This window comes from Pectinophora gossypiella, chromosome 9 (assembly GCF_024362695.1).
Source record: "Pectinophora gossypiella chromosome 9, ilPecGoss1.1, whole genome shotgun sequence".
In the NCBI taxonomy this organism is placed as follows: domain Eukaryota; kingdom Metazoa; phylum Arthropoda; class Insecta; order Lepidoptera; family Gelechiidae; genus Pectinophora; species Pectinophora gossypiella.
This window is the reverse complement of record NC_065412.1, coordinates 9,229,550-9,256,154: the sequence shown is the minus strand read 5'-3', so window position 1 is coordinate 9,256,154 and position 26,605 is coordinate 9,229,550. Positions and strand designations below refer to the sequence as shown.

Here is a 26,605-nt window from a genome sequence, read left to right as displayed (position 1 = left end):
CAGCGTGGTCACTCCCGATACGAGCATATTAAATTGCTTACTGGGAGGTCCACAATTTTGATAATGTAAAATACTGGAGAAAAAAATATATTTTTTTTACTGGTAAACATAACACAAGATCACGCTAAATAGAAGTAGTGCAATGGCTTTAGGCCGAGGCGAGTAGACGAGTCTAACCTCATCATGCTTTTCTTTAACCAGCTTCCCCTTTCAAATCTTTTATCCATTGTGCATATACCTTGGCAGACCTTGTTATATATAGGCACATAAAGATACAAGTTTTCAATAAAATAAAGCAACGAAATACTTAAGTGTACTAACCTGCTCTGGTTAAAACCAGTTCGGCCATCTTTTGTGCTTACCCTAGGTACTTTTCCAGGCTTTAAGATCGTATTTCAACTTTTTAAACAAATTACTAGGTGTAAACTTGTTTTTTGTTTGTGTAACTATTAATTAACTTTAATTTCTTTTATTTCCCTTTTCATCTTACGTGATTGATGTTTATTTAATTATAGGCGAAGTGCTGGGAACCTATCATTAAAAAAAGGCCTGTGATAAGAAGAATAAAAGTGGCTGTAGTGTTTTCTGATGGCTTGCAAGCGATTTTCGACTTACAATTATGTACCTATAATTATTTATTCCTTGCTAGTTTTATGTCTTTGTTATAGCCCGATGATAATAACTTTTCATAATTCAGTTTTGTATGTGTGCGTGCGTATTTATTGTTGCCTTATCAACGAAACTTTAAACAGATTTAAATAAACATTGAATTCTATGCGCAATACTACTGCGTGTCTTAGGCCAGGCGCGCACTACGAGTTTTTCACTGCGCGGCAGAAAAAAGCAGCGGCATAATGTCGCACTGTAATACTGCGTCGCTGTGGTGGCTCTGCCGTCAAGTGCGCGCAATACTAAAATAATTTAAAACTGTTTGGTACAGAATTACAATGCGACATGAAACCGCTGCTTTTTTCTGCCGCGCGGCGAAAATCTCGTAGTGCGCGCCTGGCCTTATCTAAATTTTGGCTGGCTTCATCTAAAAAAAAGCACTTTGCTATTTTACATTTTGTCAACATTACGCATTTTCCTACTGTTGAATATATGCGCAAACGTGAAGCTGCAATGTTGCATTGTAGATGATTTGATGTTCTATGATTGCAATATAAATAGGTAGTGGTACACTTTTCCCTGTATCTTTTGACCTTATAATTTCTCACACATTATGAACTCTTCTGTCATTAACTAAAATGCCGACGTACAATTCCCAATGCTTCGATTGTAGATCAAGGGCCGCTTCGTGAGGAAAACTATCGACCACATTGATCTACACGCGCAAGGATGACGTGCGCCCGCGCATACTAACGGCGTCCTAGACCACCCCCTTGTGCAACTTGGCAGTTGGATCTCGGTTTTACCGACATTTCAAGAACAATACTGGAAATTATACTAATCAAGAAGAATTAATATGAGTTTAAAAATAAAACCCGATTACGGAAAATCACGCTCAAAAAAATTAAAAAACAATTAAATATTTCTCTTAAATTCTCCCGGATAGTGATGTTTAGGAAATAGCCGTAGTCGTTTGACATATTAAGCAAACTCTTAGAACAGATTGGTATTCGGCATACATAAATAGCCGTCAAATACATAACCCTCGTTTTGCTTCGCCGCAGTAGGGTAATTAGGATATAACCAAAGAAAAAAAAATCGAATTCATGACTTGGACAAAATTCGAACCGGACACTACACTACACCTATCTTTCTTCCCTACATAAGTAAATAAAAATCGATAAATAAAGGCTAACATTGACAGAAGAAAGCAAAATATAATAATAAGTAGTATTCTTAAATATCAGATAGGACACTTGATAATACGTATAATAAAAGATAGTAGTATTTATAAGTATGAGTATACTATACTTATGAGTATTTTTGTTTTATAGCACTCACCCGTGTTGAGCCGTGATACATAGGCCGAAGAAATTCATATTATGGACAGGTGTACGACCCTGTGATGCAATGGTTAACATATTCATTCCGTCTTGACAAGAGCTGCGGGTTCAAGACCCGTACGAGTCAGAACTTCTTTCGATTTAATTTTCTTTAAAAAAAAAATAGTTAGCTCACGTTTGTCCCTAATCTCACCTGATGGTAAATGACGATGTGGTCTAGGGTGGATCACGCTTACCTTTTTCTTTGTGAGATAAGAGTATTAATATATACGAAAAATATTAGACAAAAATTACCAATAATATCAGTTATTGGGAGTTATTATTGTATTGGTTAAATATTAGATCAAGATATAGGTGTGTGAAGCGATTGATGAATGTGGAGGTTGCAAGAGAAGTGTGTCAGGATCGAAACAAATGGAATTCTATTGTCTCTGCTTACCGTACCCGGTGGGAAAAAGGCGTATTATATATGTATGTATGTAGATCAAGATTATATATAGTGATATCTATCTATAAGAAATATTTATCATGATTGTATTCTAACATTTTAACTTACACGTGAAAAATACAAAAGTACTCTTTGTACTTGTTAATAGGACTGAAAAATAAAGATAAAATGAAATGGACCGATAATGTTACGTATTTATTTTATTAGTTTTTTATCTTTCTGTTTTATCTTTTATGTTAATTGCGCCTGATAGGTTTATCTAATTAAAAAACATATAGAGATAATTCTTACGTGATTGACTAATTAAACAGACGATGAGCTGGTTACCTTTTGTCATTAGACAATCTGTTATAAAAATCCACCATAGGGCTGTGTCTTAAGTCTTAACATAATCATAGAATAAAGAATAATACTACGTATAGAACGGCACCTCGCCACTCCCCACCAGCGTCTGAGCTAGGTTTACCTCCCCCCTCGGACATAGTTTAGACTTGAATAGTATGGCGTCAGCCGTCACACACACAGATGCGCGTGTACGATAACGTCAATGTATAGTGTCTGTGTAAAACGAGGTTGTTTGTATGAAGTGTCCGGGGTGAGACATAATGAACAATTGTTACGGGCGATAGGCTGATCCCTTATCATCATAAGGTTCATAATATCCATCTTAGGATTTCGTATCAACGGTGGTTGCAAGTTGTCTTCAGATTACTTGTTCTGCCTTCCCCATTAGGGATTACGGGCAATATTTACGTATGTATGTATGTGATATTTTCCAATTTAATAGCTGCACCAACATGGACGAAGTAGTCATGTCCCAGCATAATTTTACAGATAAACTAGACAATGGCCCCGATTCCTGCAGACACCTCCTAATTTTATTTTATACCCGTCATTTACTTATTCGCTGAAAAGTAAAGGGACGGATGATTGACAACTGTTAATTTTAGAATGAAAGAATAACTCGGGCGAATAAAATAGGCATCTCGCTCATATGCAATCAGTTTGACGTGTGCTGTCAACTTAATGCTGTCCGGTTATTGGCCAGTATAAAATTGAAGGGATTTTTTATATCTGCCTTAAATTGACGTGTGTTTCATAAGTTTTATGCCTGTTGTTTACCCGTCGCTTTCCTTTTCGATAAACGCAGATGATGTGTACCGGAATCAGCACTAATGTAAGAGTACTTCCCGGAATAAAGAAAAAGTGTAGTTGTCATGATAACCGAAGTCTACACGGAGGAAATCATGGGCGGAATGATGGTTATAGTAAAACGTACCTACCGCACACGTAACAATACCTAATTTGACTTAATGACGTCCTTTAAAAATCCGAAACAATAAAAACCAAAAAAGAAAAATATAAATATAACAATTCATTTAAAACATTGCCGTCAAAAGCAATTTCCTGGAATAACGTCTGTGTCATTACGTAACTATCGGTCAAATCTGAACGATAGCGATCGGTCGCCATCGTCATTGTGGCTAACACAGGATTATCAATTTAAATGCAAATTGCACGCACGAAGGCGGGTTACTGACATTGACACGTGAATCAAACAGTATTTTTGAACTCAAAATGAATTTATAATGAAAGATAAGCGTCGTAACACGTTTCCTGCGTGGAAATTCAATGTTAGAATGTATATTTCATAATATCTACGTTCCAATTACAAAAAAAAAAATTCAAAAGTTAAATACCTCCTCAACCATTAAGTTTATTACAAAAAAGGAGACACAAAAATGTGTAAGTAGTTATAGGTGACAATTTAATTGAGTTAAATCAATCTACTTATCGATAAGTTATTGAATACTCCAATTAAATGCAATCACATAGTACATAATGACATATCTCATAAGGCTAACCGGTGTATTTAAAATGTTTTTATTTCACTAAGAACGTGTATTAATAAACAAAGATATAAAAAAATGTGAGACATGTTTTTAATAGGTACCGTGTAAAGCCGTTTTGTCACCAGTTTAAAAATCTTGGTTGCTCAGCAACCGAGCAAATTGGAGCCATGTTTTTAAAAGCCAAGAAAGTAGTTACTGGCAAAAAAATTACAATTTTAAAACATAATAACACAATCATCATCTATTACAGGATAGGCACTTGCTACTCTTGCTTGAGTTAAGGAATAACTAAGTAATTAACCTTTGTTAAGTTCTAAAATCATGATGTAAACTCAATGCATCCTTAATGATCGCCGAAGCGGAAACACGATTAACGCACTATATTAACCTTTTATAAAAACTAAACTGATTACTTAATTAACCCTACCTTATTCCACTTATGTTCTAATGGCATGCAAACTACGATCGATTCTGTCTAATTCGTTTTCTATAGTCTCTCTATTGACGCAAGAACGGTACTGTCCGTAATATTAATCAGCCGATTCGAATTTAGAACGAAGCTCAAATAATTTAAAAGAAAGTGAAAATGGCTTCCTTCCCGCGTCGCTATGGCGCGTTCAGAAATCGCCCGGCGACGATCCTCGTAGTCGCTAGTGGAACGCGCTTGGTTCCGTTCCGTGTTACGCAGCGCACGTACGCCGAGGCCATGCTAATTACTAGCCTCACGAAATCGAAAGTAATTCGCTCGCGATCGTCTAGATGTGGGTTGCGATCGCACAAAGGAACGCAACTCCGCATCCTATTTAGAAATCAGTCAGCGCATTCTTTTGCTCGCTTTTTATTAAGTCTGGAAAAAAATGTTGCAAGTTTTAAATGTCACTTGTGCTATTGACAAATAGACGTAGAATAGATTATTATTTAATTATTGTAACTATTGGGCTTCGAAAAATATTGATGAATAAGAAACTGACCTTTCTCATCGATATTCCAGACAGCAGGCAATCATGGATCGAATGCTAATGTTCTTAATCAATGTTGAAATCGAAAACATCGTACAATGTAGTCCGTATATTACTACAGCGCGAAACATAAACGAACATTTAGATACCTAATTGCGGATTTCCGAGTTAAGTTTATTGCATAAGGTTTATTTTTTATCGTTTGTTTAGTTTTAATCGCGTGATCACGTTCGCGCCATCGGTCGCGCAAGGTCGCTGCGGAGGAGACGCCATTTTGGCAATTCCTGAGGAATGTCGATCGTTTCGAATTAGTGCCCATACGATTCGTGGAGCGTGACGCGATCGCTCGATTTAACATGAATATTCATTAATAAATTCTATCGTTTGCATATCCATTGTAAAATAGAGATAGTTTGTTTCAAATGAGTCTACTCTTGAATGTTATGGCTTTCATTCATGCATGTCAAAACGCCTTTTGATAGTCACTTTATACAGTTCAATTTTCTTTCGCATGTTAAATAAGTGTATTTTGCACTCGACACAATGTACTCGTATGGTATTAACGTCATAATATGAAATAAGTACGTGTTTAGACGAGATGATAATGACCGAGAAAAGCGAAAAGCGTGACGGCAGATAGCGGTGGCCATTGTTGGTCCTCTGTTTGTGTTCATCGCAACCGCGAGTCTAGCTCAAGAATATCCAACAATATGTCGTGACGTTAGTCATTGTCATGTTAGACTCTGACGTCAAACTGTAACGCTTCCCCTGCGTTTTTATAAACCTCCTTCGCCTACATTTCCGCTGATAAAACAGCTGTTTACCAAGATAACGATGTAGATAATGGCAGCACTCGTTGAGAGGGAAATTCCTTAATAGCACATATGCAATTGTAGCATATCCATCGGCTTTCCGGCGGTTGAATGTTTCTAAACATCCTTTTCCTTCAAAATATATTAAACATATAAATAAAGTAACGCATTCCTGTTTTTATTGTCGTTACATTGATAATAAAACCGTGTGCTTGACATACCTACATGGCAGATAACAATACGTTTGTGAGAATTGTAATATAATTTTACAGTTATTAGTTATTTGATGTTAACACTATTATTATCTAACGGACGACCGCGTGTTATCTGAAATACGTTTTTTTGGCTCATTGCCACATCTGCAATGATTGTCTTGTTCGTTTTGTTCCCATAATTCAAACAAACTTTTTTAATTATTGAACGTAAATGGTTTTATTTTAGCTACGTTAATAATCCTTCTTCTTTGCTACCTTTTCGGGTTTATACAGCTGTAGAGAATAAGTGCCATGTCAAGTTCTCCACTATTTGTTTTATTTCTACACGTAAACAGTAGCTACCTACCTATCGTAATTCACTCTAAAATGACCTTGTTATAAACTCAAAATGCGTAGGTAATCTTTCCAATATTTTGTTGTGATGAAGTAACAACTCACAAGCATATAATTTGAGTAGTCATCCATAATGTATGGTTTTTGTCAATTTCATAGTGATTTACAAGTTTAAGTAGCAACGTGCGCACTGTTTACAAGACTGTAAAGTGATGTGACGCATTTCTACAACAAATTGTTATTTAAATGATCCGATGTACCTATTTGCCCAGCTGACTTCTAGTTGCCATCGTTCAATCACAATCGCGACATGGTACTTAGTTTAAAAATACGTTCGATAAAGTTTTTTCATGTTTTTCGCAAATTATTGACAGGGTATCATAGAATAAAGTATAACTAAACAAAATAAAATAAGAGTAAGTGCGCACTCGCGACGCGTTATTTTAAAACAAAACGAAAATATTGATGATGACCGATTGTATAGGTAGGTAATGATATTGTTGTCAACTCACTCTCTCACTCAAGCAAATAAAGATTCTATTCTATTCTAACCAAACCCTAAATAAAAACCTATTTATAGATGTTAATTATGAATTATTAAGATTAATTTGTATTTTAATATGGATGTTACTTAAGTTCCAGAGAGAAAACTGAAAACCAGTTTTCCGAACACGACACGGTTTACTCAGTACACGCTGAATCATTAACAACATTGAATATTTTCGTTAAGTACTTTTCTAATCTAATAATCTTTATTGCAATCTAAATATAGCACACTAATGTTTATAGCGTTTTTATTACAAATAAAACAACGTCGTTAAGGTGATACGTTTCACTCAGCTAGGTAACGCTGCGTCAGCAGATGGCGTTACTTCTGCAGTTTTCGTATTTTTTTCCATTTATTCGTTTAGTGTTGAGTTCTGACCCAGTGAAATGTTAGGTGGCGAAATCTTACATACATTATCTTTAAGTTAAGCTACAATTTTGAAGTATTTACTGCAGATATCATATTAAAACATTGCATCAAAAGTTGGTGTCATTTCAATTTGTGTACAAACACGAAGCTGTCACACACACATGCGAACTAGGTTAGCTATTAAAAGAGATGCATAATTTGAAGTCTGCTTCTAACTTCTAAATGGCGCATTTGGTAAAGCAGTCGCCGCCATTCTTAAGTTTCACGGTTCAAACCCAAGTGCATGTTTTAATTGTTTTTTCTTTTTGTATTTTTTTTTTACAATTGAATTTGGCGAACCCGTCTATTTGTTACGGAATTTTCAAAAAGTTTCACTTTTACCAATAATATTATAATTATACAATAATGTACTTTGCACTAAAGTACCTTCCGTAATTTTCGTATTTTTTATTTTGTAAAATTCTAACAGGCATTAATCGCATCAGTGAACATGCGGCTAACTAAAAAACTACTGAACGGATTTTCATACGGTTTTCACCAATGAGTAGAGTGATTCATGGGCGTGCTTTAGGGTATATAATTTATACAAGTATTTTTTTTTTGTATAAAATGTCAAACATAATTATCGTTACAAATATAGCCGACTTGGAGCTTTCGGCGAAAACGCTGCCTGAGCCCATTGAGATATAACAAAACAACGTATGGTTGAATTGTTCCTTTTTTGTAGGTCTACCGAAAAGTCCACAATATGTCATAATAGTTATATTGTGTATAAAGAATTGTGTATATGTATTGTATGATTTTACAAATAACGATCACAGTACAGTAATAATAAGGTAGATTTTTCCTAAATTGCGTCGGTTCAAACTTTGACGCATCGCGTTTGAAAGATGTAATAGCGCTTCAGGACGTCCCGCAAGCACGGCGCTGATGTCGCAGTATCCGCATATAATTATTATGACTTGTCATTTAGTTCCAATAAAATCCGCGGGACTTCATACGTATGTCAGTGACAGCTGGTGATAGCATGCGGGACACTTAGCAGCTAATCGAATTCTATGTTGTTTTCGCGCCCAGTCCAGACGACTTGCATTGCATTTCTGGACTTATATTTACGCGTGGTGTTTATTGTTAGGTTAGTTAGTTCAGGTTAGGACGTCTTTTTTTAACGAGGACGTTAAAAAAAGACGAGGCTGAGACGTATTGAAGTAGTATTTCCATATATACGCGGCCTGAAACGGGCTGTTTCGGGGACCTGAACTGGTTGCTGTCGAACTTATTATCACGTTTTCTTGATTAAAATTCATAAATAAGTCAAATAGAAAAAAGAAAAAAGATTTTCGTTAGTTTTAGATCTGTCATGATGTCTGTGATGTTTGTTTATTATACATAAGAATTTCAAAATTTATCTTATTTTTTTTTCCCAAAGGGCAAGGCAAAGGGAACTATGCCCATACAGCCATGTCTTGTGTTTTTTTTTCTTGGTGATGATTAATAAAATGATGAAACCTAAGCCCCCACCATCGGAGCAGACTCCTACTCCGAACCCCAAACGAAGTAAGCGGCTTGTTGGCGCAAAGCGAAAATAGATAGGTACACTTTGTTTATTGAATATTCCGATTTAATATCTAATACTATCGGGAATGTTTTCCGACTAACTTAATGTGATCATTAACCGCAAACCACCACTTCGTATTGATTATTTAGATTATTCAATGAAGAAAGCAACCTTCCCGTTCCCGGTCCCACCAAAAATTCCGCGGCAAAGAGAATATAAATAAGTCTGTATGTTGGATGGAAAAACAATTCATTATAAATGACTACTATTTAGGCCGGCAAATGCAACAACTTTTTTTTTGATTTGGTTTTCCCCGAAGGGTAAGGCAAAGGGAACTATGCCCATACAGCCATTTCATTTTATGTATTGATTTTTTATTATAATATATGTCCTCTTTTAAAACACGGTACTTACCCATTATTTAAAAATGTTTAAATAATATGCGTTAAAACAAAAATATTTTTCCAATATTCCTTTTCTCAGATTGTAGTATTTTTAGTTTTTTATTTATTCATACAAAATCTCTTTATAAATTGTCACTGACATTCTATTACACTTGTCAAGTAGTCAAAGCCTTTAGAGAAAAAAAAAACTATCACGCACACAAACTAACATTGACACCACTACACGCTCAGCAAATACACTGTAATCTGCACCACTACAAATGTAGAATTGATCAAAATTGAGGGTCTGAAATATGGTACTTCTCGTATTCGGACCCTAAATTTTTGTTAGTTTGCGAAAATAATACACCAAAATATTACTATTTATCGGTTTTATAACAATATTCCTCTATCCGTTTTCCTGTAGCACTGCATCAACTTTTGTATGGAAAACGAATCACCTTAATTACGACATTCTATTTCAAGAACTCTAAACTGAAATGGATCATTACTACTTCCAAAATAGTCGGCTACTCTGTTGAATTATTTTCCGCATAACAAGATGTAGTCATGACCTTCTGATCAGCTGATTTCTACATCTGAAGAAGTGAAGTGTCTTTGTAGCGGCGGCTTGAGAATTCCTTAGTGAGGCACTCGGCTGCGATTGCACGATCGACCTCAAAGAGTGACCGGGTGATTTCGAATCGTCGAGGAAAAACAATAGTTTTGGTTAAACGCGCGCCGCGACGAGGTCACATCGCTCAGCCGAGCGCCGGTGCCGTGACAATGACACTGCTTTTTAAATTTATTTTTAACAGTATATTTTAAGGGTTAAGAAGAGTGAACTAATAAATACTGTATTGCACATATATTTACAGGAGTTTTTCAAGGAAAAAAATAAGGCTTAAAATCTTAACATTCAAAAAAGTTTGTAGTAGCATCATACTTCTCTGCTAGACTGGGGAATAAGCGTATAAAGTTGGTTAAAGAACATGTTGCTTTATTTAACTGTTATGGCAAAGTTATGTCCTCTTTAACACGATGTAGTTTTTATACCTATAGGTGAAAGGTTTCACAAGTACTACGCTTCAGATTATCCATCTTAGATCTTCAAATACATAGGCTGCTGTTGGTGCTTGCTGTTGTTGGACTTGTAGTTCGGCCCAACCCAACTTTTACATAATATAAGCTGACGACTATATTCCAGTTAGGCTAGTCAGAGGTACATACTACATATATCGCAAGATGAACTGAGTGTCCACGCTGCACCGAGCTCTTAATTACACCAACGTAATAGGATGCTTCTTGCCAACTGCGTTAGTTTATAACTCATTGGTGCAAGTACGGTACCGACGATTGGATAGGCGCTCCCCGTTCGAAAAGCAAGCCAGTGACACACAGAACTACAGTGACTTCCCAACTTTTTTTAATAATATAGTTAATAGCCCTTTCAGTTGAAAAACTCCATGCGTCCTGTAAGGTTGTTTTGTAGCTTGTTTGTGTCAAAATGACAAATTGATTAATAGCATCTAATTGGGTCGTGTACTAGGTTCAAAATAAATTATGAAATTCTGATTACTAAATAAAGACAGACAAACATTTTCTTTTTTCTATTAAACTTATTTATGAATTTTAATCAAGAAAAACGTAATAATAAGTCCGACATTTTGTCACGTTTTTCTATGACGTCACAGAGTGCTTTTTCATACAAATTCCATAGTAATTTCGTGTTTTGACGTTTAGTAAAAAGTAACTGATTTGACTAGTTGGAAACTAGCCTATACTGATATCATTTCCCTGACCTAAGGAAGAGACACATTTTCAAAATGCTTTTCTTAGGTAGGGTAAATGAGGATATGACATTAATAGAAAGCTGCTTATAGTGTGGTAAGGTTACCGTTACTACTATAGATAATATACCAAATACATCTAGCCTAAGTATATATACAAAACATTCACTCAAAATCATCTTAGGAGTTCGTATAGGGATTTGTGATCACCTACTTGTGAGTTGAATTTATCATATGACAAAACCGGATTTTAAAGAAAAAAAAGTAGAATTCGTGGGCGTATCACTGGCAATGAAAAAATTGACACTTATCGTGTTATTTTATGAGAACTACACAAGCACTGGTGCACTATATAAACAGCCTCGATAAAAGGTCAACAAGTTGTAGATACAGGAGCCAGTATTAAACGAGTACTTAGCAAGTCCGGTCCGGTTAAATAGTAAGTCTTTGTTTGACAAGGTCAAATGTGTCCTGGTGTCCTACTTGGCGATAATTTTGTCAACATGCGTTAAATCGTTGCTCCTGACTCTTTAATGGTTATGACATAGATAGAGTTCGAATTGACTAATTACGATCACGTCATGAGCGTTAGAAACGTCTGATTGGATAAAATTGTAAGAAATAGTTTCAAGTAGAGAACACTTGAAGTCGAATAGCGCAGTCTGTCAATGAATTCTTTAGTTTCTCTTATTATTATAACAAAAACATCTAGTTTGAAGTGACCTTTGATGTAGTTTCGTAGATTTATAGGTTGTAAATTAATTTGTGTCTTACTTATTCTTTTATTATTACCATATATTTAATTTATATGACTATATTATAATGATTTAATGGAAACATTTTTATTGATTTTGATCATAAGGCCCATCGCACAATCCATCGATGCGACTGAATCGGCCTATAGAACATCGGTATTTTTTCCATCTACCTACGTACACCCGATGAATCAGGTCGGGCCTGATCGATCGGGTAGTGTACAAGCTTTTAGCCTAGTCGCCCGTTTTATTGCCTTCACTTATCATTATCACAGTGACATGAGGCGACAAGCTAAATGAAATTTATTACATTAGATTCATCAGCGCGACGATTTGTTCATTGTGAATCAATTTGCTGCCATTAGATTGTTGTAACATCGACCATTGAACTCTGATATTTCATTTTCTGTCCTATTTATCAAAGTTATGACTGTTACCAAGGTTAGGCTGGAGAATTTGCTAAACAAATAGCTTAAAGCTTAAAAATAATAATGCATTACCTCGATTATACGATGGACTTCAGTTTGAATCGTATGACTTCACATACTCAAACAAACGTGTTTAAACATCATCACTTCGTGGAACTCATAATTAAAACACATAATAACCCGTTATTATGTGTTTTAATTATGAGTAAAGAACCCGTTCTTACCGCGTTTAAATGGGGATATGAGACTCCCGATATTTCGACACTGTTGCAAGTGCCATGATCATGGGATGACTGATGAGATTGGAGTGGAGCAGGTTGGTGGGGAGGTGGGCAGGTTCGTGGAACTCTACAATAGATGGTCTTTGTTAAATAAATCTTTAACTTTAAACTTCATTTTTTATGCCATAACAATGCAGTGTCGATCTGTCTGGTCACTGACTATTGTTTTCATGTTACGCTGTGGAAATCCGAATGACGAACCCACTTAACGCTTCGAGCGTCGCGACTTCGCGACATATTTTTTCAAACTATTTTCTTCGGGTATAAGTCACTTATAGTCTGATTTATTTCACTGGAATAAACAGAAGTAAAATAATTAGGAAGGCTGGCAAACTGGCTGGCCCAAATACCTACCTCGACATATCCGTATTGGAATAGCGTGGTTGATTATGCTCGATACCCCCCCGCTCGTTGATTCAGTGGCGCTCAGTGTCCAATATACAAATGTACTTATTGGTTGTTTGTATTTATGAAGAAAGGCGCTGTAAACCACAGAAAACTCAATGTAATTTTTCATTGACAGCTCCATCTAACAGTCAACGTTAATTTGTTACAGAGCGAGTCGAGCTACAGCCCGTCGGAAGATGGATGCGGCGAACGTCACGCTGTACTGAGCTATGAGCAAGTGCGGCGGCTCAACGACGTGATGGATGAGGTGGTGGCAATCAATGGGCGCGGCAACTTCCCCACGCTACACGTGCGCCTGCGCGAGCTGGTGGCGGGCGTGCGCGCGCGCCTCGAGACCTGCGTGAGCGCAGGCGGCGCCGGTATCAACGTGCGTGACGTGCGCCTCAACGGCGGCGCCGCCAGCCACGTGCTTGCCGACCGTCCGCAGCCCTACTCCGACATCGACCTCATCTTCACGGCCGATCTGCCCACGGCGCGCCACTGCGACCGCATCAAGACTGCCGTACTCAGCCACCTGGCTACGCTGCTGCCGCCGGCTACACCGCGCCGCCGCGCCACGCCTGCCGGCATCAAGGAAGCCTACGTCTCCAAGATGGTCCGCGTCAACTCCGACGGCGACCGCTGGTCCCTGATCTCTCTCGGCAACTCCCGCGGCCACAAGACGGTCGAACTGAAGTTCGTCGACACGATGCGCCGCCAGTTCGAGTTCTCGGTTGACTCATTCCAGATCGCGCTGGATTCCCTGCTTGCTTTCCACGAGTGCGCTCAGCTGCCGATCGGCGAGAACTTCTATCCGACTGTCGTTGGAGAGTCGGTCTACGGCGACTTCCATGAAGCGCTGCTACACCTTTCTGAGAAGCTGATCGCGACGCGGCAGCCGGAGGAGATCCGTGGGGGTGGGCTCCTCAAGTATTGTGCCCTGCTGGCCAAGGCATACCGGCCAGCGCGCCCCGACAAGATCAAGACTCTCGAGCGCTACATGTGCTCGCGCTTCTTCATCGACTTCCCCGAGCTTGGCCAACAGCGCGCCAAGCTCGAGGCCTACCTGCGCAACCACTTCGTCGGTCATGAAGAGGAGGCGCTCAAGCATAGGTAAGATGTATGACGCAAACATTTTTCCTTTCAAAGCTCACCCCTCGCTTGAGATATTTAACCGTTTGATGTCAAAATTTTTGTTAGTTGACCAACTGCAAAAGCTAAATTAAAATCGGAACTTTTAACAGAAAAATGATCTCAAATGAAAGCACTAAGCCATCATCTCGGGTGTAAAGTTTACAACTACGTACAGAAAGTTAATATAAATGTTGCTTATCAGGTATCTGACGCTCCTGCACGGCGTGGTGCGCGAGTCAACGGTGTGCCTGATGGGGCACGAGCGGCGGCAGACGCTGGCGCTGATCGAGGCGCTGGCGTGCCGCGAGCTGTGTGCGCGCGCGCCGCTGCTGCTGGCACCGATGCAGGCACCGCTGCCGGCCGCGCCGCAGTACTACGTGTGCGTGTGCCCCGCGTGCGCCGCTTGCGCCGCCTGTGTAGCCTGTGCAGCCTGCTGTGACTGCTGCCGTGCACCGCCGCCGCTGCCGCCGCCGCACCACCACTGCGCCGCGTGACGCGACCCTCCCGCCCCAGAGACCCTCTTTTATCGATCGATGAATTTAGTGCCAAATGTATATAATACGGATAAAAAATATATGTATATGTATGAATCGCTATCCTAAGCGTGATTGTATATAATTCGTGATATGCTTCGTATTCTTGGCTGGATCTTGATATATATATTTTTAATCGACAAAAAAAAAAGATAAAATGGGAATCGTCGAAAACGTCAGGTCGGTAGACTATTAGGCGACTGTGTTTTGCCGCCGCACACGATGTGGAGACAATTTCCTGTGTCAATTCGAGTTGCTCACTACAGACAGATCAATTTCGCACGTCAATTGTCACGCGGCACAGCGGCACCTTCCAAGGCCGCGAGCACACGACGTACCGGACGTCGACGCGTCACCCATGCTGGGGCGCTACGGTAACCTGAATTTTCAAAAAGCCTCTGGATTTTTTGACAATTACTTATATGTTAAATAATGTTAACTAGAGCTATAAGGAACGCGACGCAAGCGACGCCGACGCCGCGAGCCGTGCGTGGGGTAATTTCTAATCGTACTCCTTGCGTGTTGATCACTTAATATGTTAGCAGTACGAAAATTATGATCACGTATAGAAAAGGTTAGGAAGTAAGTCCGAGTCGATGGTCTGCCTATAAAAAAGACTAGTTAGTTACGTGTAAGCTTTTATGTATAAAATTGTCTCCATAAATAAGCATGTCTCTCAGGCTAGGATCAGCGGCGACTGCAATTGGAGTGATGTTGCAGCGTGCAGGAAACTTTAGAAAGTAGATGAACCAACTCCGGCCTTGTCCGATGGCCTTTACGCGAGAAATTCCGTTCTTTTATAGTTTTTATTACGGTTGCGCTCGCGCCGCGAATATCCTCGCTGCGTACGTATAAAAAAATATTTTACTACCTATGTATTTTATCAAATTATAAAGTAAAATGTATGTATACAATCTTCCCCTTTCGTGATTGCTCTAGTATTGTATACGGCTTGGCGTACGAGTAACAAACTAAGATTAAATATTAAACAAAAAATACAAAAAACCAAAAAAAAATATTATAACTAAGGTGTGTACAATATTAAAGTCCACTCTTAATGATAAAACCATATATAAATATTTTAAGAACATTTACATGTAGCAGAGTCATTTAGTAACAGAGTACTTATGAACTTTTTTTTTACTTTTAACGTCGCATCAATTACAGTTTGTATTAAAGCAGTAGATCGTATGAAAAAATGTGATTTAATTGTTGTAGAATTAACCTGTTGTCGAAGAATATTATATACTTACATAACATTATTATGTAGATTACATCTGTTAGAGAAATATATTAATACTGTTGTATTTTAACGAGATATAGTTATATGAACGACGGTGTAAAAGTCTCCGGCCAAAATGTGCATGTTATAGATAATTGCCAATGCATATTCGAATAAATATATGTATACAAACGTATTGCATGGAATTCTTAGTAGGGCTTTAACTAAGCAGTGTTTGTTATATATTAAATGTATATTTTGGAGTAGAGACGTCCGGGATGATCAAGTACAATCCGCTTCTAGCGTAATTCTTATACTTCGGAACGATGAACGATTTTAAATGAACGAATTACCAACTTGCTCACTGTCGAACCAAAATTTGAGATCTCATTTTTTTACTAATTCCCTCGAAAGGTTTCGTCTAAGCAGGTTTAGAGACAGTCTCACTAGGCGGTGCACAATATTGATAATTAACTTTATAAAATTAGCGCCCCAATTCTTATTCCGATAGGATACCTTTTTCTGATAAGCTTCAAAGCTAATATGGAATTGGAGCTCCAATTTTCTACAGTTAAATAACATTATCCTGTAGTCGTGTCGAGATGTTCGCTTGACACCTCTCAGTGTGGACTGTTGCTTACTCTTGTTACTGATACGAAATTTTCCAAGTCCTTAGCGACTTATGTACCGGTTGCGTAGTTCATTTGTTAATGCTTCGTTCTGTTTATAATAGGTTTCACATCCGAATCGAATATCAAAATGTTTAAAATCGCAAAATTAGGTACCTACGTAAATCAGTTAAAGAAATCTCGATTGTCTCCGCGAATTCCGTTTTCACTCGATCTTTTATTAAATCACTTAGTGGCCATTATAAACGGAACGAGGCGTAAACCGCAGAAAGATTAGACGTAATTAGACATAAAATTATATTTCGCAATCGTCTGTACTTAGAAATAAAGAAGTACATAATGTAGCTAACTGATCTTAACTATATTCCATTGTATATGAGTGTAAGTAAATTATCACTAGAGGTATACTTACTATTGACACAGGCATCTACGTTGTGATTGTAGTGTTTTCGACAGGTATTTTAATGTCACCTCTTTATCTTGACTATTAATAAACTGTGATTGTTAAACTATAGATCAGCTATCGGCAAAATCAGTTAACTTCTACCTCCTCGCGTCAACAAGAGTTCGCTATTACAAATGTGTAGCTATTTACCTATTTTGTGATTTATCTCTTCGATGGGAACTTACATAGACTGAGAGTAGACAAATGTGTAAGCATATTGTTCGTGTTGGTATTGAAGTGGGGGCTTTAAGGAGTTAGGGCTTGTCTACTTAACCTCTGTTGTCGGGCCGTGTCATCGCTTGCCGCCTACTGGCTTGTAATCTTGCAAAACATGACGCGCCCCGCGCTTGAATGAAACTCCATTCTAATTTTATAAACTGTTGCTTCCAATTACGGTCTAAATATAATAAAATCGATACAAAATGTTTGGAAACGAAACAGAGAGACATTGCAATGTAGCTTAGGTTTTATTTTTTCTATAGTTACCATCAGTTTTCAGCTAGCCTTATTTTATATTATAATTAATTTACTATATTTGTGCACTGGTCAAGGCGCTTGTGTGCTGTGGTTGTTTGTTTGTATTCTATATGTATATATTGTAGGAGTAGCAGATGAACGTTATGTTTTCTAACGTTAAGATACCTTTTCAAAAGTATCAATCGGACATCAGAAAGTGTTTTGGTGTCGAAGAATTTATTAGAAAAGTGTAAATTGGAAAGTTATCTTAATAACTAAAAGGATTTAAGTTTACTTGAGTGAGAAAGTTCAATGTTTTCCATTACATTTTAAGGGATAGCTCGAAGCAAACATAATGAAACTTATGCAACTGTGTCACGAAGGTGTTGTAACTCGTGTCAGACGTGACGAATCACATCGTAAATTGTTCCCTTATAAACTACAAAATGGTTTGACGTCATCGCACTGGTTTTTTTTTCCAGCAATGGGCGAAACTAACCAGGGAATTACCGACAGCTGCATGTCATGCACCCATCAAGTTACAATATGTTTCTGTTATTCTATAAGTTTTGATACTACTTACTCGTCAACTGAACACACATGCCTAGTCAAATGTTATCTTAAATTGCCTTTTGTTATGTTTCTTCCAATTATTAAATTTCTACAGTATTTCAATTTAGATAGATGGTATGTCTTGTTATTAGTAAATGAATTCTAACGTCTCAATGTTAAAACATAAAACCGACTGATGGTAAAATATACTGCATTTGTTCGTAGTGCCACTAATAATGTATAAATTACGCCACTAGGAACTGTCGAAAGTTTGATAATTTGTCCGCCTATTTTATACATACAAGTGGCGCTACTGTCACGTACAATGTTTTGTTATCTGTGGGGTTTATGTCTTATAAAAAAGAAAGTTGTATTTTTTTTAAAGTTTCGTTATTTGTCACGTTTTGTGAGTGTATAATTTAAAAGTTACAAGTGAAACTCAAAATGTATTAATTTAAGTTTGTACTGGAACTGTATTTAAGCAATGTTAGTACGCTGTGTGTTTATTTATGTAGATGACATACTCGTAGTATCAAGGCGTATTGCATAAGTAACGAAATGCAAGTTGAATGCATAAGCGAAACGTTTTATGCATTGCAAGTAGTGTGAAGCAGTGTGAAATGAAATTTACGGATATTCAAAGCATTTACTTATCTACTACGAAATGGTTATGGAAATTTTAAAAGATCAACACAATTTATCCGTAAGTTGTAAAGTTACTTCTTCTCGGGGGACGGCCGCTAGTCGTAAGATAAATTTAAATGTAGCAATTTGTCTTGCCAGCCGGTTTACTTAAAGTGTACCCTGCGCGGGGGAGTAGCTTTGCCGTGAAGTCATAATAGTATTTAATTTGTAGAGAAGTGTGAAGCACGCAAGCGTCGATATGTTGAGCGCTGCTTTGTGAAGCTTGAGGCAAGGCCGGGCCGCAGCGAGGCGGCGTGGCGGGCCCGCGGAGTGGCTGTTGCGGGCCCGCCACCCAGCCGCCGCGTCCGCGCCCGCAGCCGGCGGCGCCCTGTCGCGCGCACGCTCATATGTTCCAAGCGAGCGCGTGGCATACAGACTCTCTAGTTTAGGGGTTGCTAGCTCATAAAGCCTTACTTTGTATAAGCATATTGTTAGGTTTTATCAAATATATTTACATCATAGTTTTTATTTCCTCTTCCGAGTTGCCTGTTTCGTGGACGGAGCGCTAGAGCGCTGGTGTTACGAGAAATTAACTATAAATTTGTGAGGAGTTTTAAGCTATTGTAAATTTTACAGAAAATTAAATAAAAATGTTGTGAAAAATAAATTATAAAAAAGTGATATAAACAGTGAATCTGCGTCTTTTATTTTTTATCCCCATGTAGACCAGTGTTTAATATATAAACTTGGTATAGATGAAACCCACAACAATAATTCCCAAAAGACAGAGCTAAGTGCACAACATAAAGAGCGGATGTAAGAAGTAAGTAGAGTCAGAAGAGGAAAGCCTAGGCGAACATTTTTACCATCACGAAGTACCTAAGTTGACGTTTTCTTCATCAATAGGCCTGATCTTCGTAGGTATGTGTCGGGAATAAATACCAGAACTGAATATATACTGAGACTTCAACACCTGGATGATGGAAATAAATATAGCAATTGTAATCTATGATTAAGAGCAGATAACAACCATTTTGCAAATGAACACTTTAAAATATCTATATGATTTATGTAGTCATCATCATTACCAGCCCATTAACTTCCCCACTGCTGGGGTACGGGCCTTCCCTATGGATGAATAGAGAGATCGGGTCTTAAATCATCACGCGGGCCCAGTGCGGATTGATGGTTATTAACGACTGCTAATGCAGCCGGGACCATAGGTTTAACGTGCCTTCCGAAGCACGGAGGAGCTCGAGATGAAAACTTTTTTTTTGTGGTCACCCATCCTATGACCGGCCTTTGCGAAAGTTGCTTAACTTCAAAAATCGCAGACCGAGCGCGTTTATCGCTGCGCCACCGAGCTCCTCATTTTATGTAGTACGTATACTCAACTGAAAAAAGCCTAAGTGAATGTTGTTTTATAAATAAAATCAACAGGAGGTACATGTTCGAGAGGTTGTCACCATTTCTGAATGAGAATATTTATGCCATAAATCTATGAGCTCATTTTAGAGATCCGTCTAAAAATGATGTCTACTGTAGGGAAAACCAGATCGTTACTACTACCTCAAGTTTTCATACTTTACGAGATTTTTGTAGCCATGTCTGGCAACATAAGTAGCTGAACGCGCTCTGTTGTTTATTCGCTACCAGTCGAACATATAAGCAACAATATACTTAATACATACATACATAAACAAACAGCCTATATACGTCCCACTGGTGGGCACAGGCCTCCCCTCAATCTACCGGAGGGGGTATGGAGCATACTCCACTCCACTGCCGGTTGGTGGAGGTATATATTTAATGAATACGAGTAAATGTAAGTAGTCCCTGTGGTCTGTGGTACACCGACTTGCTTCTCAATAGGAGCGCAGGATGGATCTCCATTGCCGGACTTGCACCAATGATTTATAAATTTATCATTACTGCAGTTTTCACTAACATAGTTGGCCCAAAACGGCGATACGGCTCATCTATAACTTTGGTCTAACAGAAAGATCGGTGAAGCGTGGGTACTTAGTTCATCTTGCGATGGATATATCTCTGACTAGCCTAATTGGAAATTTACTCGTGAGCATATATTATGTTATATGTATAAATATAAGTAGGTAGACATTCTCTTTCAGGCTGGAATGTCGGATTGGTTGTGGCTTCTGTAACGAACTGGACCTTTTTTTTTAAATAACGGGATAACCCAAGGATGACAATTAATAAGTATAAGTTCCTATCTAACACACATGTACCCTATTCGGGCTATTGATTTGTCTTCTGAGGTGCGTCAGGTGCGAAAAGTTTGTTCCCTTGTTCTTATATTTAAGGTTCAATGTTCTTGCCGCGTTTTAAAGTCTCATATCCCCATTTTAAACGCGGTAAGAACCCGTTATTATATGTTTTAATTATGATAATAACCGCGTAAACTTAAAACAATGTAGATTGCAATATAATACGGACTCTTATTTCATCTGAGCAGGTCCTAATTATAACGTAGTAAATTTTTAGATAAGTACTAATTTTAATTTTTAGTATGTACCCACTTTAGAACCCTGTCGCATTATCATATTTGACATTTAATCAGACTTACGGTTTAATTTGTCAAAAAAGTTAATGTGACATGGTTTCAAAGTGTATGCATATTAGTACTCATGACCGTACACGATAAAACCTTACAACCAAAATTACACACATCACTATCTACATAACTTGTTATACAAAACCATAAGTACATAAAGCGGTCAAAATTAATATTTCTTAAAAATATACTGAACCTTTATATAAAATGCTACTTTTATGTGGCGCGTGATTTCTGGATCAGGTTCAATGTTCTCCATGAAAATAAACTGATTTGTGTATCTGGGATACTTAAGAATACGTAATATAATAGTGAGTCGTCGTAGCCCAGTTGGAAGAACGCTTGACTCTCATTATAAGGTCGCAGGTTCACATCCCAGCACGGACCTAAACAAATGATTTGTTCACCACACGACGTTCACCTACTCTTTAATCTGTTCCATGTAAGCTTTTTCTGGTCGTCCCCTTCCTCTCTTTCCTTGTAGCTTTCCTTCGATGTGTTCGATAAATTCGTCAAGTCTTATTAAGTGTCCAATTATCTTGCCTCATCTGTCTGCAATAACTTTCAATATTTGCCTCTTTTCCCTTACTCCTACTAGCACTTCCTCTTTAGTAACCTTTTTAGTCCAACTTATTCTTTGCATCCTCCTCCAACACTATATTTCAAAGGCCTCTGTCTTTCTGTGTCAGTGTCCAAGTTTTACATCTATAGAGGGCTATACTACTGTACGGGTGGGTATTTGAGGTATAAGGTAAAATTGAATATTGCGTTTTAATAGTCGCAGCCGTCACGATTAAGCTTACACGCGTAGATAACAGATGCAAACTGATATTTGTATCTAGGCCGAAGTCCCGCTGTTCTGTTGTATATTCTATTCTTTGACGTCATAACAACTGACCCCGGATTTATACGTACATGTTGATGATATACTACGTGTTGTCATGCATGGTGTTCTTCTCTTGTATCGTGTGGGTTGTGAGGTAGATTACCAACCTCATCAACCCTGGTCTCAGGGTTCCTATTGAGCCGCCAAAGGCACCTGACAACTTACATCAGTAAGTTGTAACCGGGACCAACGGCTTAATGTGCCTTCCGACGCACGAATCATCTTACTTTCGGACCAGGTGATCAGCCAGTAGGGTAGTTGGTTAGGACATCCAAACTAGCGATCAGAAAATTATTTTTGTGATATTATTATGTCTCTACCGGGTTTTGAACCAGAGACTTCCGGATCTTGAGCCCAACGCTCAAACCACTGGATCACGAAGGCCGAAACGTTATACATGGTGTATGCATGGTGTTAATACCTAATTTTAAAAAAAACATGCAATAAAAGCCTAATAACAAACTTCTGCTTCGTTCAGAGTCTCTGCTTACTTCAGTGAGTTTATGTATTATATAGATAACAAAAGCTATTTTTTCTGTAGCCTAATTTATATCGTACTTCTGGGCAAAGACCTCCCGCTTCTTTCCCCTTCTTCTAGCGTCTATCTCGTCCCTTCATCGTCCTCATGGGCTGCGACATCGACGTCCTTGTAGGGGGAAAAATAAAAACTTATATAAAATATAAAGTTTTTAACTTACATGTAAGTTATTTTTATATTTTTTGTCTGTGTTTATGAGAATGGGCCGTAGTGACCCCATACCCTTTCTACAAATACCATCTACTTACAGAGTAAAAAAACGTTATTACTCAAATATTGGAATAGTTTTAAATAAATCGGAAGTCAATTGTTGTAGTTGGCAGATGAAGACCTAAAAAGACGTAGGTAAGTATTTTCCTATTTTGGGATGTCCTTAAAATAAACTTAGCACGATTTACTCTGAACCAGCGTGCGTATTTGAATCGATTGATGAATGGAAGGATGAGAGGTGTGCCAGGATCTAACCAAAAGGGTCTATATAGTATCTGCTTACCCCACTGGGAAATAGGCGTGAGTTTATGTATGCGTGTGTATTATATATTTTCCTCAAGCACGAAGACAGGCCGAACCGATAAATATTACAAGTTTATCGCTGATACGCTGAAGTTCAGAAGGCGTTGCATGAAATTACTTGAAGCCGGGAGCTATTCTCAAACTAAGACGTTTCAAATAATATTTTATTTTTCTATGGAAATCAAAAGCAAGGAATCATGCTGCTTTTATTTGTCATTACTTATATACCTGGGGATTTTAAGGCTAGACTGATTTGCTTGTAAGTGTGTGAGATTTGCAGCCGAAAATGCGAGCTAATTATCTATAAAATAAATTATGCATTTGTCTAGAATATCAGGATACTTCATTACAAATTGAACTTATTGAGCTATCAAATAGTTTACTCTATTAAATTTGTAAAAAAAAAACAATATTTTTTTCCGACGTTTTGTTCCGTTATGGTGACCACGGTCGAATGCCCATTTCTAACGTCTAGGTTGTGTGGAGGATTACCTCATCAACCCAAACTGAAGATTATTACTGAGCTGCCAAAGGCCTCTGACATGGCTCATGTAACGACTATTTACTTAAGTACATCAGTAAGTAATAGCCGGGAGCAACGGCTTAACATTTCTCATGTAATAATAACAATAGTAAAGTGAGGGTAGTGACACCTTCATAGTAATAATCACTCGCCTCGCCAGTAGTGTTGTCGGATTACCGATTAATCGATTATGGACCCCTTAAATAATCTAAATATCAATATGCCTTCGATACTACCGTTATTGAATTTTTTACTTCTATATTAAAATTTCCTTTGTTTTTCGATTTAATCGTTTAATCGATATAATCTAAAAAAAAAAAAATATTAGGTTTATATCGATATCGATACTATCGATTATATCGTTAAGTGTATTGGTTAAGATAGTATTGTTACATAATTTAGGTGAATAATACTATCTTAACCAATATCTCGATATAATGATTATATCTTACAAATTAGATTATAATCGATATAATTTTTAAATCGATAGCACCGATTTAATCGATACTATCGATAGACGTATAGATATTTAGATTATTTAGGGTCTTGGAAAATAATCGACTATTGATCGATTATACAGTCGATTAAAGAGCAACACTACTCGCCAGTCATCCTGTATCCACAGTAAGCAACACGACGGACGACATCACGAGAAATAAAAGAATAAGTAAGGTAATTGCGTTTTATCTTATTAGATGTTTTTATCACTTTTTTGTGTAAATAAAGTATATTATTATACTGCCTTACAAATAAACCTGGTGTAACTTTTCATACCGATCATAACCTAATAATTAACACAATCTACACATAAACTCTAAATAACTTATACCTTGATGTAACGTCTAATACTCTCGCTAAACTAACCCTCACCCTAGTTTAAGTTCAGAATAATCTGTAAATGTGATTTTTGTTGGTTTCTTCTCGGATTTTTTAAATTATCTATACCAGGTTTAACTATTCCTAGTATAATCTTGAATAAGGAAGGATTTTTTATTTGTAAGGCCATCATCATCAGCCCATTAACGTCCCCACTGCTGGGGCACGAGCCTTCCCTATGGATGGGTAGGGAGATCGGGCCTTAAACCATCACGCGGGCCCAGTGCGAATTGGTGGTTATTAACGACTGCTAATGCAGCCGGGACCAACGGCTTAACGTGCCTTCCGAAGCACGGAGGAGCTCGAGATGAAAACTTTTTTTGTGGTCACCCATCTAATGACCGGCCTTTGCGAAAGTTGCTTTACTTCAACAATCGCAGACCGAGCGCGTTAACCGCTGCGCCACCGAGCTCCTCAGTAAGGCCATTTGTAAGGCCAATAAAGTATAAACAGCCTTTATACGTGCCACAGGCACAGGCCTCCTCTCAATCAACAGGAGGGGTATGATATGGAGCATACTGCACCACGCTACTTCCCTGCGGGTTGGTAGAGGTGTTTTGTCCGACTAAGAGCCGGGACCAACGGCTTAACGAAGCACGGAATCATCATACATAAAAAAGTAACTACGTGAATCTTTTAAAGTGACTATTAGTGAAAATGGTACAAAAGTTACTTTACAGTACAGAAATAGAGAAATAATGGTACAAATACATATATCGAAAATGTGTGGTTTGTTTTGCAGCTGTGCCATAGGTAATAGTCCCCAGACTGGTCCTACGGGAAATTGAAAAAGTTAGCAGCTGGAGTCCACCGCTGTATAATTCATACCTACTAGTACTTGGCGGTTTTCAATAACCCTTCCTTCGCTTTATACCGACAGGTCGGATGATAAAGGTAAGACAGGGCAAAGGTGAGTCAGTCTTCTTCTCTCGTGTTGTGAGGTCAATGTCCGACCTCATTAACCCTGGCGCCAGGGTTGCTATTGAACTGACATAGGCTCCTGACATGCCTCGTAACGATAACGTACTTACAACTTAGGTAATAAATATAGTAACCGGGACCGACTGTTCTACGTGCCAACACGGATCGTTTTACTTACTTTCTGACAATCAGGTGATAGAAATGATTTTTGTGATGTCCCCATCGGGATTCGGGATTGGGATCTTTGGATCGTGAGCCCTACGCACTAATATGGTATCCGGAACCGACTGCTTAACGTGCCCTCCGAAGCACAAACCGTTTTAGTTACTTTCGGACAATGTGATGGAAGTGATTTTTGTTATGTCCCCATCGGGATTCGAACCCAGGGCCTTTAGATTGTGAGCCAAACGCACAACCATTGGACCATGATATTCGTTCGACCATCGTCATAAATATCTAATGATGTATTCTGTCCTCTTTGTCGACAACGATGGAAGTGAAAAATTGACTGGTATTAAAAAAACAAACACAAAAATACTTTCAGCTAAATATAGCTAGCGTGTTTGTTTTTTAATACCAGCCAATTTTTCACTAAGGTTCCATTGTATTAAAAAATAATATTCCATATTCAGATGAGATTTATTAAAATAAACTAAGCGAAAATTTATTTCATGAATTCCCTAGGTAGGCGGAGGTTAACGCACAAATTTAATATACCCAAAAATACCAAGAAATCACCAACTGTTTAAATTAAATGTTTGTACAAAGAAATGAAATAGTACTTACATATAACGTTTTATATTTTAGACCAAGTTACAATCGAAAATGAGGAACTTTCCAGTTTACGTTCCTCAAAATCAATATAGATGGCGTTGTACGTGATAATTACCTATTTTTTTCATTATTCGGGTACATAATTATTTTAAAATACAATGTAATGGCAATTTTGTATGGGACATACCTAATAGTCTACCATTTATGGTCAGTCACATCTCTAGCGCGAGCAAGCCAACGCTCCTCAATGTTTGGATCTTGTAATCTTCTTCTTCTTATCGTGTGGGTTGTGAGGTGACGTACCAACCTCATCAACCCTGGTGTCAGGGTTACT

General features: G+C 38.0%; 1 protein-coding gene across 3 annotated transcripts in view; it reads left to right on the top strand.

Moving 5' to 3' along the window:
- Window positions 1–19,359, top strand: part of LOC126369469 (terminal nucleotidyltransferase 5C) — a 277,258-nt gene extending 257,899 nt beyond the window's left edge. For all 3 annotated transcript variants that reach the window (XM_050013883.1, XM_050013882.1, XM_050013884.1), the window contains 2 exons: window positions 13,240–14,183; window positions 14,407–19,359. In XM_050013883.1, the coding sequence (XP_049869840.1) occupies window positions 13,240–14,183; window positions 14,407–14,698 (1,236 nt within the window). In that variant the 3' untranslated portion in view covers window positions 14,699–19,359. The remainder of the gene's footprint in view (window positions 1–13,239; window positions 14,184–14,406) is intronic.
- Window positions 19,360–26,605: the final 7,246 nt, after the last annotated feature.